The 16,222-nt window shown below is 45.2% G+C and overlaps 1 protein-coding gene across 1 annotated transcript in view; it reads right to left on the reverse strand.

Moving 5' to 3' along the window:
• The window catches only part of ABCF1 (ATP binding cassette subfamily F member 1), a 33,940-nt gene extending 21,910 nt beyond the window's left edge, over nt 1-12,030 (reverse strand). The window contains exons 1-6 of the mRNA XM_066614250.1: nt 11,846-12,030; nt 6,469-6,515; nt 5,492-5,590; nt 5,212-5,332; nt 2,162-2,199; nt 1,225-1,323 (exon numbers count right to left, since the gene is read on the reverse strand). Coding sequence (XP_066470347.1) covers nt 1,225-1,323; nt 2,162-2,199; nt 5,212-5,332; nt 5,492-5,590; nt 6,469-6,515; nt 11,846-11,936 — 495 coding nt within the window. The 5' untranslated portion in view covers nt 11,937-12,030. The remainder of the gene's footprint in view (nt 1-1,224; nt 1,324-2,161; nt 2,200-5,211; nt 5,333-5,491; nt 5,591-6,468; nt 6,516-11,845) is intronic.
• Between the last annotated feature and the right edge of the window lie 4,192 nt (nt 12,031-16,222).

Consider the following 16,222-nt stretch of genomic DNA (forward strand, 5'->3'; position numbering starts at 1 on the left):
CTTCTAAGAGCGGTTCAGCAAAAGAAGAATCTAAAGCATTGTGAAATCTTCCTTTTCAGGTTTTGAAAAATAAGCTGGAGGCAAATAGGGATACTTGAGGTATAAACTTGCCTATTTTGCTGGCATGGGCTTAATTTGAAACAGAGCATCAGTGTTCAATGCCAGGATTCAACCCCACCATATATGTAGTAAGAATGGAAGAACCTCTGAGTTGCTGCAAGTGAATGGGGATCTTCCCCAGCAGTAGCTGAAGCCCCCAGTACTTGAACATGGAACCTTCTGCATGCAAAATAGCTCCTCGAACACTGAGCTACAGCCTGTCTCAAATGTGCTCTACCACCAAGCTATGGACATTCCCCTAAATTGGCACTGAAGATGATTTTAATAGTGATTAGATTTCATTTACTTTTTTCATAGCTGTTTTGGGGCATTTTCACCACCCCAAGATGGGGTGAATTCTATCCCATCAATCAGGGTAGGTTAAGACCAGTTGAAACACTGAGACTTTTCCAATTTCATCATTCATTGTTCCACTGACTATCTGGCTTACAATGAGGCTGGCATCATCTAGATCAGAATGGTTTTCTGTTTTTCATCTTGGCTTTTGGACCTATTTTTCCCTGATTCTTCTCCTCAAGCTCTACTTCCTAGACACATTTCAGAAGCCTTGCCCTTGGGTATCTGCTGCTGTTGCTTAGAAACTTGAAACATTTGCTGTTTTAGGAGGGTGCAGCTCTGGTGCCTAAAAGTTTGGTGTTATGAATTTGAAATGTTCATTCTGGTCTTGCTCACAGTCACATCTAGTCATTCCAGCACACAAGAACTGCTATAAAATCATACACATTTATATTTGTAAATGTTTCATAATTTACTATTTTGCTTATCACAAGAAGGAAGAAGAAGCTACAAAGAACTTTACAACCTTCCACCCCAGCCTTTAGATATTTTACAAGGCAGCCGCCAAGTATTTTATTTCTGTAGTAATAAGGGTTAAAAACTTGAATTTAACATGAAAGCAATTCTCATAGTCCAGTCTGCAAGAATGATTTAGCCTAAGAAGAGCATATAAAGTTCTTTATGTAGCAGCCACATTTTGTTCCCCAGCCCATTTCTTTTCCAGCTCCATTCACTGTCACTGTGCCAAGTTAATTTCTTTACCAGCTCCCCCATTCACTGCTACTGTGCCAAGCATCATTAAACACTGAATTCCAAAATGCACCTAACCTCATTGATCTTATTCTTGTCAGGTTTGATGGGCTTTGATGGTTCTTCCTCATCCTCCTCACTCTGCTCTTGATTCAAGGCAGCAAACACATTCCCTCCCTATGGAAGACAAAGAGAACAAATAGTACTGAGCAGACAACACACATAAGCCAAGGGAGCCCTTTGTCTAGGCACATTTCTCTAGGCCTTGCACCAAAGACTTTTCACCTCAGGCCACAAGTATAGCTTGGCTCAGGCTGGAAAATGGACAAGAAGGACATCTATGGAAGAGGTCAGCCTTATAGGGGAGTCTATCTAAATTAATAGCAAGGCACTTCCATCCCTCACCAGCCACTTGGCAAGCTGGAAGCAAGGAGAGGGGAGAGACATACTTTGGTTGTTGCCTAGCAAGAAGAGGATTTGCTCAGGGCATCCCCACCATTGTTTGAGGTTTGGGGGGCCACTGACAGAAGAAGCCCCTTCTCAGTTATAGCACCCTGCATGTAGAATACCTTTCCCAAAGAAAATGGGACTAATTCTAATTTGAGGCCCCAGACTAGACCCGGGAAAAAAAATTGCCCAGCCAATCTAATATAAGAAGTAGCTGGTTTAAATAAGTTTCTTTTATTCCCCATCTTGATTGGTTTTGCAGCAACAGACTAAGGCAGCTCATCTAAGTTGATAGCAACAAAAGCTCAAGCGCTCCACAAACTGCACAAGGCATCTATCAGTAATACTTACGATGGTATGAAAGGAGGACAGAGTTTGAGGATCAGGGCACCAAGCACCACCAGATCATTCAGGCTGACTTCATGCAGGCTGCCGAGGCTGCCAAATTCTGCAAGTTTGGTAGCCTGAGATTTTGAAAATCACTAAGGCCTGGTTTACTGTGTCTCAACTCTTTGCCTGTCAAGGATGACCCACACCCTTGTCCAACAAAGAAAACCCAGAAACTCACTTTTGTTTTCTTGCCTGCTTTGCGGATAGGAGTGGGCACTGGAAGAGAAACAAATAGTCATGATTGGCTGAGTTGAGAATGACACAGGGTAGGATCAAAGATTTCACAAGCAGATTTTTAAGGGCTGCTGGTTGGGGTGGGATAGGGGATTGGTTAGCTGCAAAACATAGCAACATTCCACAGGAACACTTTCCCTGACCACTATCCACAGCAAGACAGCAGCTGCACCTGTGGAACAAGTCCCTTCTGCAGAGCTCTTAGCAAGAGAGAACTGCATTGTTGGGTCAGATCAAGGTTTGATTTGGCCCAGCATTCCATCTCCAAGAATGGTCAGCCAAATTCTGTGAGAAACTCAAAACAGAACCATGATGGAGTGGCAACCTCCTCTCTAATGGACAGAGCAGAGAGCGGGGTGTTCTTTTCCCTCTCACACAACACAAGAACCAGGGGCATCCTCTAAAATTGAGTGTCAAGAGAGTTAGAACAGACAAAAGAAAATACAGTGGTGCCTCGCATAACGAAATTAATCCATTCCGCAAGTCCTTTCGTTATGCGAGTTTTTTGTTTTGCGAGGCGCATTTTCCCATAGGAATGCATTGAAATTTAATTAATGCGTTCCTATGGGCAAGAAAAGTCAGAACAAAGTCAAATTTGGTTTACAAAGTGTTTATTAAGTGCTCTTTAAAGGCATACATACTGTACAGAGGATTTCAAAAACGGGGGGGGGGATGCTGAGTGGGGAGCTTGAAGGCTGTAATCCTGTGCACACTTTCCTGGGAGTAAGCACAATTGGACTTACTTCTGAGGAGACATGCACAGGATTGTGCTCTAACCTGGGGAGGACAGAGCAGCTGCACTCAATTGCTTGCTTTTGCCATGATCATGGGGGGAAACGTGAAGGAAATGGGGCAGTGAGAGGGTGAATGAGCAATGGGGGGATGCTGAGTGGGGAATTTGAAGGCTGTAATCCTGTGCACACTTTCCTGAGAGCAAGCACAATGGGACTTACATAAACTGACATGAAGATCCTCCCCTTACTAGGGTGAAAGGGATCATAAACTGACATGAAGATCCTCCCCTTACTAGGGTGGACGGGATCATAAACTGACATGAAGATTCGCCCCTTACTAGGGTGAAAGGGATCATAAAGTGACATGAACATCCGCCCCTTACTAGGGTGGACGGGATCATAAAGTGACATGAAGATCCCCCCCTTAAGACAAACCAAAACAAAGCAAAACAAAAATTCGTTATGCGAAGCATAAGTCATAAAAATTCGTTGTGCAAGTTACCAAACTTCGCACAACTCTTTCGTTCTGCGGGTTTTTCGCTGCGCGGGGCATTCGTTATGCGAGGTACCACTGTATTTCATTATCCAGCGTGCAATTAGTCTGTGGAACTCCTTGCCACAGGATGTGGTGATGGCACACACACTGGAGAAGGATCTCTCCAGATTGGCAGAATGGGCAACAAAATGGCAGATGCGCTTCAATGTTAGTAAGTGTAAAGTCATGCACATTGGGGCAAAAAATCAAAACTTCACATATAGGCTGATGGGTTCTGAGCTGTCTGTGACAGATCAGGAGAGAGATCTTGGGGTGGTGGTGGACAAGTCGATGAAAGTGTCGACCCAATGTGCGGCGGCAGTTAAGAAGGCCAATTCTATGCTTGGGATCATTAGAAAAGGTATTGAGAACAAAACGGCTAATATTATAATGCTGTTGTACAAATCGATGGTAAGGCCACACCTGGAGTACTGTGTCCAGTTCTGGTCGCCACATCTCAAAAAAGACATAATGGAAATGGAAAAGGTGCAAAAGAGAGCGACTAAGATGATTACGGGGCTGGGGCACCTTCCTTATGAGGAAAGGCTAAGGCGTTTGGGCCTCTTCAGCCTAGAAAAGAGACGCCTGAGGGGGGACATGATTGAGACATACAAAATTATGCAGGGGATGGACAGAGTGGATAGGGAGATGCTCTTTACACTCTCACATAACACCAGAACCAGGGGACATCCACTAAAATTGAGTGTTGGGAGAGTTAGAACGGACAAGAGAAAATATTTCTTTACACAGCGTGTGGTTGGTCTGTGGAACTCCTTGCCACAGGATGTGGTGACGGCATCTGGCCTGGACGCCTTTAAAAGGGGATTGGACAAGTTTCTGGAGGAAAAATCCATTACGGGTTACAAGCCATGATGTGTATGTGCAACCTCCTGATTTTAGAAATGGGATATGTCAGAATGCCAGATGCAAGGGAGGGCACCAGGATGAGGTCTCTTGTTATCTGGTGTGCTCCCTGGGGCATTTGGTGGGCCGCTGTGAGATACAGGAAGCTGGACTAGATGGGCCTATGGCCTGATCCAGTGGGGCTGTTCTTATGTTCTTATGGCATCTAATCTAGATGCCTTTAAAAGGGGATTGGACAGATTTCTGAGGGAAAAGTCCATCACAGGTTACAAGCCATGATGGGTATGTGCAACCTCCTGATTTCAGAAACCACAGAACACCAGATGCAAGGGTGTAGCATTAGGATGCAGGTCCCTTGTTGTCTTGTGTGCTCCCTGAAGCATCTGGTGGGCCACTGTGAGATACAGGAAGCTGGACGGGCCTTTGGCCTGATCCAGCAGGGCTCTACTTATATTCTTATGATAATAAGAGGCAGTTCATGTGACAGGCCACATCTACTGAATACGCATTTGTGCCTCTGAAGACCATGGGGCAAGGAGGGGAGAGGACAAAAGCACCACTGCGGAAGCAATAGGAGCCGCAACCTCTGAAACATGCAAAAATACATCAGGCCCCCAAAGTGACTCTTCCTTAGGATCCCTTGTGGCAAAATAACATATTTCTTGTCCACCTCAGCCACTGTCGTTCCGGTTGATCATTTAAGGTCTATCCTGGGCATACGATGCAAATCTTGCTCAACAGAGATCTGAGCCTCTAAAGAGCAATGGAAAGGGGGGCAAGGCAGGGCAGGGAAGAGAAGAAGAAAAGGGTTTGGACACCCTGAGCAAGGCACCATTTCCCACTAAAACCCCAGCCACCGACCTTCTTCTTCCTCATCACTGGCTTGGGCTGACAATTTCTTCAGCCGCTCAATCAGCTGGCTCTCCTCCTCGTCTTCCTCCGCCTCTTTTTTCTTTCGGTCCTTTTTCTTATCCCTTCTCTTCTTTTGCTGCTGCAGCCAGGCCATAAAAGCAAGCACACTGAATGTCAGAAGGGGGGTCAACTGCGGCTCTCAGGAAACTACCAAGCGCCAACATTAACTAGGCCCCAGAAGCAGGATGTTCTCTGCTGACAAGATTCACAGCTCCCCAAGGCAACTCACTTGCTGCTGCTGCTGCTGAGATTGCTGTTGCTGCTTTTCTTTCACATCTGTCTGCTCTTCACTGGTGTGCTTCTCCTCCACGGCCAGCTCTTCAAAGAACTTGGAAGACAGGAAAAAAAATCTGAGGTCATGGCAAGGAGGTGACAAAGTAGCAGTTAACAATTCCCCAGAACTACATTCCCTCCTGAACGGCTGAACTGCAGCAGGTTTAGACGGACTCCCTTTTCCTGGGCTCTCCCCACATGACTGGCACTGCAGCAACCAGAATTCAATGTTATGATGTTATTAAGCAGCCATAAAGCCCCAATACTTCTCTTTAGGCAAATTAAACATTGGCGCTGGCAAACTTTTACTTCTTCAGAGCCACGTCTAAAGAAACTGGAAATGGCACTTAAGGATATGATATATTTCAGTGCAGGGATCCCACTTTTGTCGATCCGAAGACCAATTTGCTTTTTTGGGTGCACACCCGTGTATGCACATACAAAAATACACCAGTTTAAAGAGCAAAAGACACACATGATACTGCCAACTGGAAATGGAGCATGCATGTTTAAACACAGAAGACTGCCTCCAATCATCACAGAAGTGTTCCGCTTGAAACCCACCCAATCCTTTCCATTTACCACTTGCTTGTTTATTATAGGAAAATCCAAACCCTGTTCAGGCATTCATCTCCCCATGGAGAGGAACCCATAAGGGCTAACTGGCAGTGTGCCAGTGGCGCATGTGCTTACCCTCCCCCCATCAGTGTGTTTGTCTGCAGATGACGCTGAACGCAGGGAGAGACCTTCTCTGGGGCTACAAACACTGTACAATAGTACTAAAGATCTTGAAGTACTTATAGGAGAAACTGAAGCACCTGTGAAAAAGTTCTCACAAAGCAAACACTAAAAATAAAGAAAGTTTCAGACTCATGAATCACCCATTGCTAAATAGCTGTGCGGCTGCCACTGAAGGACAAGATTCCACCTTACCGACTTTTTATCTTTCTTTGCCTTTTTCCCCTTCTTCACCAGTTTGTCTGAAAGACAGAATCAGGAGACATCCAAGTCACTTTCCCAAAGAAAAGCTAAGAACCCGGGGTACTGAGCTTCCTCATCCCAAGAGACAGTGTGCAGTAGGAGGTTTGAGGAGGAGGTTTGCAGTGTGCAGGAGGTTTGAGGAGGAGAAGGGAACCCTAGAGCCAAATCTTTTCTCACAAAGCACACTGGGTGACCCTGGACTAGGCACTGTCTTTCAGCATAACCCACCTCACAGGATTGTTGTAAGGATAAGGGGAATGGCAGGATACAAGTATAATCAATAAGTCTACACAATGTCTTGCTAGTCCACCTGCAAATACATACTAATTTGTCACTTATGACAGATCAAGTGCCTGAAGGGAGGGGGCAGAGACCCAGTCACATCCAACTTACAATGATCTTTCCTACCTGCTTACCTAGAGGCAATTACTTGCCACTGATGAGTGACTATTTACAAGACTGTGTATAGCCCTACTCAGACCTTCATTTGCACTTGGTAAAGTCCGGGGGGGGGGGGGGAGGAGAGAAAGCACACCAGCACGTTCCACCTTCACACTCCACTCCCAACCCTGTGAATCACATTTGCCAGGACAGACAAATGCTGTCCACGGGGAGACTTTCTTCCCAAGATTGTGGATGCTGGTGACTAAGCTTTGCAATCACAGAAAAGATCAGGATACATGCTATCTACAGGAAGAACAGAGGCAGAACTTTGGAAGCATGACAGTGTGGGAAAAGGGCTTGCTAGCACACTCTTGCTGCCCCTCACATGTGTTATGAATGGCACACTCTACAAGAAGGCCTGAGCAGGGCCTACGCGTTACCACCCTACTAAATAAAACACAAAATTACAGGCAGACACACTAGCAAAAATATTTCTTAGTATCTTCTCTATACTTAAGAACCTGTAATCCTGTGTATTTTTACCAGGTAATGAACTCCACTAGAAATTTGTCAGGGCAGTAGGGGAGGATAGCCCTTACTTTCCTGATAGCAGAGTGGCACAGAGGAGTAGGAAGATAGCACAAGAAGCAGGCAATCCCAAACAGAGCCAAATAAGCAGACACAGGCCTGTTTGTTGCAGAAGCATGTATTGGTAAAGGAGCACGCAGAACAGTCAGTCAGTCAAACGGTCCAGAAGTCAGGGATACAGAGAGACACAGTCACGATAAGCACAGTCCAAGTCAGTACACAAACCAGCAGCACTACACACAGAAACTCCACCACAGCAACCCACACCTGGAGTCTGTGCTTGCCCCCATATATACTGGGGCCAGCCAATCAGAGTAGGGCAACCTCATAGTCACAAGACAGTCTTGTGACCCACTCTGATTGGCTGTCCAGTGGTGCATTGCACCACTCCACCATAGCCTATGTGACTCTGCACACATCTCCCTAGGTCACATGGCTCCCACCTAACACAGGTGCAATTGATCACCAACCACACACATATACAGTGCTGCTGTTCCTTTTTTACATTTCTTACCAGGCCTGGACATCAAGGCCCCTCCTGCCACATTATGGCTTACAACAATTCAGGGCCTGGGATGCCAAAGGCCTAAAACTTACTTTTGAGTAAACATGTATAGGATTGCACTATTATTTATATATTAGACTATAAGAGTTCACTTGATTTGTGAACACTGTACAGTGAAGTAAGGAATGTCCAACTTGACAGCACGTGTTTTAAAGATTGCAACTTCTTTTTTTCTCAGGGCAAAACTCCTATCTTTTTAAAAATTATTTTTCAAGGTTTTGTGGAGGGTATGTATATAGAAAGAGCAAGCAAACACAATGCATAAACATTAAAGCACATGATTTAAGATGGATACAGAAAAAGAGAAAAAAGGGCAAGTGGGGAAAGGAAAAGTAGACAAAATAAGGGAGGAATATATAGGATAGGGCAAAAATATACCATAACCAGCCACCCCTGGAGGGAAGCTCCTGTATTTTTACCAAAATAGGCAGAAAATCAATAAGTAAACTTTTCTCCATCACTTAGTTTGTACCAGAACAAACATACTGCCTGAATTTCTGCTTATACAACTGTTTAAAAACATAAAAGAACACAACCTGATTATTCACCAGGTGACCTCAAAGTGTATTAACAGCTGAAATAGCCCTACATGCTCTCTTGATTATAATAAAGCATCCCATTTCATCTTAGCTTGCAGGAGTCCTCCCAAACCAAAACTCAAAGCCCCAATTAACCTGGCCTGGCTTAGTCTTAGCCCAGTTCCTTGAATCTCACTCATCCCACAGTTTTTAATAGGTCAGCCTCTCCTACAACTTTCACCCAACCAGTTTCCCACTCTGCTCAGTTAAAATGGTCTCTTCTAGCTCATTAAGAAGGCAGGGCTACTTGGTTTTCTTAACAACTACCTACATGATGAGCACAAGTTCAACAGTGAACCTTTTATCAGCATGGAGATGAAATGACAGGAAACTATTCAGCTGTTAAATACCTCAGAAGGCCTGCCAGGAAAAATATATTACACACACAGAGAAAGAGAGAGAGAGAGAACATACCTGTTCTCTTCCTAGACCAATGTCCATGAACTTCAAATATCCTATCTCAGGCATTTGGAGAAGGGTGGGGTAGCTACAGCAGCAGACTAGAACCTGGGAGACCTGGGTTCAAATCCCCACTTAGCCACAAAGCTCACTGGGTAACTTTGGGTCAGTCTATCTCATCCCCTCCCCCCAACTCACAGAGTTGTGGTGAGAAAAAAAATGCACTATGAATATCACCCTGATCACCTTGAAGAAGGATACAATAAAAATGCAATCCATCATCAGTTTGCAGATTGGGACTCACTAGCAGTTTGAGACTCGCATGGGAAAGTCAAGATGTAGTCTAACAGAAGAAATCATGTGCACAAGGAAGGAAGGGAAAAGGAAAGGCAGATTTTGGAGCTGTGGATCAGGGACCCAAGAAGATGGCATATGCTGAATTTCAAAATTGATTTGTACCCAACAAGAAAAATCCTTGGTTAGAGATTTCTGACAGGACAACATTTAGTTGGGACAATCTACCAACAAGTCATCCAGACCCTGCACTGAGGTAATTCTCTCTCTCTCTCACTACTCACTCACTCTTTTTTTGGTTTGGGTTTGCCTTCAGTGGTCAATATTAGTTAGGATCCTATCATAGTTATTTTGGGTTGAATTTATCATTTTTGCCTAGTATAATTCAAAGTTATGTTTACATTATAGTTCCTATTCCTCAGGGAAAGAAGGCATAAAAAACCCATCTAATCCAAATCTATATGGAAGATCAAGATGATGTAATGACATGGCTCTTTAGAGAACTAACAACCTAATCTCTTCCAACATAATATTTATTCCTTAGCTCCTTTAACCTCCCTTTTGGATGCAAATCGGAGTAGGTAAGTGAGAGCAAAAAAAAAGAGAGAGAGAATTTTGATACATCACCACCAATGTACATGGCACTTCATACAGCAACCCAACACACTGCAGCACCAACCCAAAGGCCCCTGCCCCAAAGTCCTTACGTTTAAACCAGGGGTCTCCAAACCTCGGCCCGGGGGCCAGATGTGGCGCGCAGCAAGCCTCTTTCCGGCCCACGGCCAACTTCTTGTCCCCTGAAAGCCTCTGGCCCACTCAACAGAACATGACCAGAACTGTGCTCTGATTGTGTCTGGAGGGTATTCTGAGAACCAGAGAGGTTGAATGAATGAACCCATTCATTTATTTATTCACTCATCCAAGTTCCATCTCTGATTTATTTATTTAAATTTTATTAAATTTTTTTTTCCAGTCCTCCACATCAAGCCAGATATTTGATGCAGCCCTCTGGCCAAAACGTTTGGAGACCCCTCCTTTAAACAAATGAAAGGGACAAAAGGAGAAGAAAGGCAAGGTTGACAAAATGCTAAACAGGAGCAAATTCATTCATCTTTGTTTAGATTTTATTAGCTTCTTTTATCCCTTCCAATAAATGCCTACCTTGGGAGTTCCGATCTGCATTTGGAATTGCATGTATAGAAACAGAGAGCAATGGTTATTTCAGATTTATTTTGGATTCTCAACATTTGTCTCCTGCTGTACCACTCTGCATGGTCCACCCATTGGAAGTACCACCAGAGTTAACTGGGATGCTGTCATCAGCATTACCAGTTACTTCCAGATTGGGAAGCCAGATGCAAAGCAACAAACACTGGTAAGAGGCTCAGGGTGGATGGGAGGGCTTTTTGAGCTTGTGAAAAGCGCATGCTGGAGCTCTGCCTGTCCAGCCACCTACCACTGCTTGTCCTATTGCATTGCTAGTCTTACTGCCAGGTGGTGGGTACCAGACGTCCTTTTTTTCCAGAACAAGTCCCCCTTTTCAGCCTCATGCCCTGGAAAATAACGCAAATGTCTTCCTTTCCCCCGTGAGCGGGCAGCACAGAGCCTTCTTGTAATTAATAAGTTATATATAATAAAGTTTTTAATTTAATAATAAGTAATCTAATGTTTAACCAATTGAAATCAACATAGGAGTGTTTTTAGCTTTTGTTTTGTCACATCCTGCATTTTTCTTGGATTTCCTACATTTTGGGGTGCCTTGTCCTCTTTTGTGGTTATGATATCTGGTCACCCCAGGTGATGGGTATCTGGGTCGGGTGACCAGATGCCCTCTTTTCCAGGACATGTCCTCTTTTTCAGCCTTGTGTCCTGGAAAATAACTTAAATGTCCTGCTTTTCCCTGTGAGTGGCCCCTGCAGGCAGCACAGAGCCTACTTGCATTTAATAAATCATATGTAATATCAGTTTAAGTTTAATAATAATACAGTGTTTAAATTAGCCACATGAAATCAATATAGGAGTGTTTCTATCTTTATTTTGTCATGTCCTACATTTTTCTTGGATGCCCTACATTTTTGGGTGCCTTGTCCTCCTTTGCGGTTGTGACATCTGTTCACCCTGGGTGGTGGGGGTCTGGGGTCCCTGCGAGTACCACCAGACACCACCATCTCGAGTACACCAGTGGCAGGAGTACCACTGGGGGAGAAACACTCATTAACCGAAAGGCAAGATCTTATATGGGGGGGGGGGGGATTTAGAGCCTAATCCTATGCCTGTCTACTCAGAAGGAAGTCCCATGATAGTCAATGGGGCTTACTCCCAGGTAAGTGTGGACAGGACTGCAGCCTCAGAGCCCAAGCCTCTGCATGTCTACTCAGAAGGGAGACCTATGATAGTCAGTGGGGCTTACTCCCAGGTAAGTATGGACAGGATTGCAGTCCAGCCCCTCCCCTCCCCTCCCCTCCCCTCCCCGGGCTCCAGCTCCTCCCAGCCCAGCCCAGCCCAGCCTCCCCCATCTCACCCCCGCCTCCCCCTCCGGTGCAGGGCTTCTCCTCCTCGTCTCCGATCCATTCCTCCTGCGGCTGGAGCTGCTGCTTCCCCCCCTTCGGCATGGCTGAGGACTCCCCTTCGCCCAGCAGGCACCGGCCGTCACTCGCTCTGCTGACTCTTCCCCGGAACCCTGGCTCAGCTCACATGCACGCCTGCGCCACACTGCGCCTGCGCCAATCCTCCACCATAGAGATGCGCATGCACATGCACGGCCGGCTTGCACCATAGAGATCAGGAAGCGGCCCACTCCTAGAGGAAACAAGCAGGGTAGAAACCATGGACACGTGGAAGCTAGAGGGGCAGGGAGCAGTAGAGACGTGCAATGGTGGGGGATAGGTAGGCACTGCATCTTATTCTTCCCCCCCTCCTATGGAGTCTCACTTGAGATTGTGAGCTCCTTGGGGCCAGAGACCTGTTGCTGATTCTTCCTAAAGCGGCAGTTTATTTATTATAAATTACAAATAAATAATAATATATTTTATAAATAATAATATTTTTATAAATATATAATATAATTTATATAAATATAACATTTATTTTTATAACTAATAACATTTTTATAAAAACAATATTTTATAAATAATACATTTATTTTAAGTTTTATTATTTATAAATAACAAACTTATAAGCAAAATGATTTATATTGATAAAAAACATTAAACATGTTATTTATAATTTGCTAATTTGCAGTCCAATCCTATCCACACTTTCCTGGGAGGAAGCCCCATTGACTTTATTGAGACTTACTTCTGAGTAGACATGCATAGCATTGGGCTGCCGGAGATTAATCCTGAAGTGTTCTCAATTACCCAAATTTATAATGACCACCAATTACACTAGGACAGTGGTTCCCAAACTGTGGGGCCTGGACCCACTGGAGGGTTGTGGCCTGATTTTGGGGTATGCATATGATTGTATCGGAGAGGGAAAACTGGATTGGGTCCTTAATTCGGCAAGGAAGCTGTTTTATCATCTTGGAAGCACTAATTATGCCTATAGCAGCTTCTTACATCTGCAGAATATGCTGTTTAAAGGCAAAGACTCCAAATGCAATCTTATTCAAACATAGTTGTATTATACAGCTCAGGAAGTGTTGGGGCTCAATCCTATCCAACTTTCCAGCACTGGTGCAGCCCCAATGCAGCCCCAAGTTAAGGCAACAAATGTTCCCATACCCTGAGGTCTCTGAAACTGCCTTCCCAACACAGGAAGAAGTGCATACCTCATTGGCACAGCAGCACCAGCATTGGAAAATTGGATAGGATTGGGCCCTTAATGCGTTAAGGTCCATCCAGCGCAGATGAGAAAGATCAAGAAGGTTGTTCTAAATTGAGAGGGAGCAGTACAGACTTGCTATTATGTGAACAGTATTTCATTTATTTTTATTTTAAAGTTTAAGATGTATAATATTTACAAATGAAAGATTTCAGTATCTGTAAAGACTTTTAAAAAAAACTGCTTACTGATCTATAGTACAGAACCGATTAAATCTATAATCAGTTACATAACTATTCAGAATGTTACATGGACATTTTTGCTTCAGTTAACACAAAGCCAGCCACTAATCTGGCAATGTCCTTCTTGGTGTTTGCCAGCAGAGAATCATTTTCCCGCAAATCTGTCCAATGCTATTGCCCCTTCCGTAACTGATAAGCGCATAATGTGCTTCTGAAACTGAACATTGTAGCATATCAGGTGTCATGTCATCTACAATTGGCATCCCACAGAAACAAAAGTGAAACTCAAAAAGGATTACAGTATTTCTTTCTCACTGATCAATAATTGCTAACAACATAAACTGCATTCTTAAGCTTGATCCAGCTATTCAATACAAGTTCATATTACTTTATTAAAAGAAAAACTCCAAAGCCAATTACTAGTATATGTTGGTACTGTATTTAGTAAATCATTTCAGGTAAAACAGAGCTAGTCATTGAACCTTTTTGAACAAAAACTAATTTTTGTTTCTTTATTAAAATAATGTAGCACTATTAACTTAGAGTGGTTCCCAAACCTTGGGTCAGGCTCCCCTTTTAGATCATGACCTGATTTTGGTGGGTTGCCAAAGGTGATAGAAAGATCAAATAACTAATTGCCTCAATTAGGTCGTGACCTGATTTTGGTGGTGTCAGGCCTTTGGCATCCCAGGCCCTGAATTGTTGTAAGCCAGGATGTGGCAGGAGGGGCCTTGAGGGGCCTGGTAAGAAATGCAAGTAAGGGAACAGCAGCACTGTATGTGTGTGTAATTTGTAATCAGCTGCACCTGTTGCAGGTGGGAGCCATGTGACCTGGGGAGATGTGTGCAGAGTCACATAGGCTATGGTGGAGTGGTGCAATGCACCACTGGACAGCCAATCAGAAAGGGTCACAATATAGTCTTGTGACTATGATGTCGCCCTACTCTGATTGGCTGGCCCCGGTATATATGGGGGCAAGAGCAGACTACAAATGTGGGTTGCTGTGGTGGAGTCTCTGTGTGTAGTATTGCTGGTTTGTGTACTGACTTGGACTGTGCCTCTCTGTATCCCTGACTTCTGGACTGTTTGACTGACTACTCTTCTGCCTGCTCCTTTACCAATACATGCTTCTGCAACAAACAAGCCTGTGTTTGCTTCTTTGGCTCTGTTTGGGATCGCCTGCTTCTTGTGCAGTCTTCCTACTCTGTGCCACTCTTGCAATCAGGAAAGCAAGGGCTATCCTCCCCTGCTGAACTGACAGGTGGGTTGCCAAAGGGTAATGGAAAGATCAAATAACTAATTACCTCAAGCCCTGAGGCTATTCAAAAATCAGATACAGTAGCTGGTAATTACTCTGCAAAAAGCTCAGCTCCTGCAGTTTGCAAGCATATGTAAAAATAGGGCGATAAATGTTTGAAGGTCTTTTTCTGGTTATTTCTTATACATAAATAGTATTTCTTACTAGATCTCCTTTTTTAAAATTCTGGTAAACTTAGGTGGATCCTGATAAAGTGTCATTTTAAAAAGCAGGTCCCAGTGCTAAAAAGTTTGGGAACAACGAACTTAGGGCACAATCCTAACCAAGTCCACTCAGAAGTGAGTCCTGTTTTGTTCAATGGGGTTTACTCTCAGGAAAGCGTGGTTCGGATTGCAGCCTTAATGCAAGAGCAAAAGCTTTTATAGGCTATAGGCTTCTTCATCGGATGTCAAAAATGCAGTTATCTGGATACACAGACGTAGGCTGCAGAAACTGAACACATGTGCAGCCCTGATGCACATGATTCCCCAAAGGAAGGTCCTGTCTGTGCAGAGAAAAGGCCTTGCTCCCAGAGTGGGAATGCACAGGGCTGCTGCAGCCTCCTTATGAACTTAACAAGGCCTCCTTCTTGGAAAGTGTCAATGGATCTCACTGGGCCGAGGGGCAACTAAGGGCTGGTCGTATCCAGCTTTCCAGCACGGGTGCAGCCACAATGCAGCCCCAAGGTAAGGGGACAAATGTTCCCGGACCTGGAGGAGGGCTCTGTGACTGCCTCGCTGACACAGGAAGCAGCGCTTGTCCTGCAGGCACTGGGAAGTGGCCTGGGCCCTCGCTCTGGAAGATGGAGGGTTGTGAGTCTTTCTCTTCCCCCAGAAGAAAAAGAAGTGAGAATATTGTAAATGAAACTGAACTGTCACTAAAGAGCCCCCGCTTAACTGCAGCAGGAGCTGAGGCTTCCCCAAGGGGCAAAGGGCTGGGAAGCAGGACCCCTCTTTGTCTTCCAGGGAAGGGCGAACAAGCATCCCAGGAACGACTCCTGCTGCAGGGCAGTGTGTGGGGAAGAGCCTCGAGGCACAGGAACGCGGGGGCTGCAGGGAGGAATGTGGCGAGGCCATCACTGGATTTGGGGACCTTCCTGGATGATCGCAGACACCTGAGATAAGGATATAATATTAACTGCTAACACTAAGTGTGGATGGAAGCCTCGGAGCCCCCCATGCTCGTTTACTCAGAAGGAAGCCCCATGACGGTCAATGGGGCTTACTCCCAGGCAAGTGAGGGCAGCACTGCTGCCTGCGCTGGACCAAGGAAGAGGCTCTCCGTTTTGCCTTCCAAGATCTCCCCTGCGCTTCCCCCCGCCCGAAGGAGCCATTTCTCCAGTGCACACCAGGGGGCACTCCAGCATGCACTCCGCCAGCGGAGCAGGCTGACTGAGGCGGCGTGGGTGCCCCCCTCCTCCCCAGAGGAATGGTACAGTCCGATTCCCCCACCGCCCCGTGGTACAGTTCGAGCGTCATCCCCTGTCCCTCGGACGTCCACCCATCGCGCTGCTTCAGCGGAGACTGACGTGCGATGATCTGACCCTCTCCTCCTAATTGGTCCCGAATGGTTTCGCCCAGCCCGCCTCCCCTCG

This window comes from Tiliqua scincoides, chromosome 2 (genome assembly GCF_035046505.1).
Source record: "Tiliqua scincoides isolate rTilSci1 chromosome 2, rTilSci1.hap2, whole genome shotgun sequence".
In the NCBI taxonomy this organism is placed as follows: Eukaryota; Metazoa; Chordata; class Lepidosauria; order Squamata; family Scincidae; genus Tiliqua; species Tiliqua scincoides.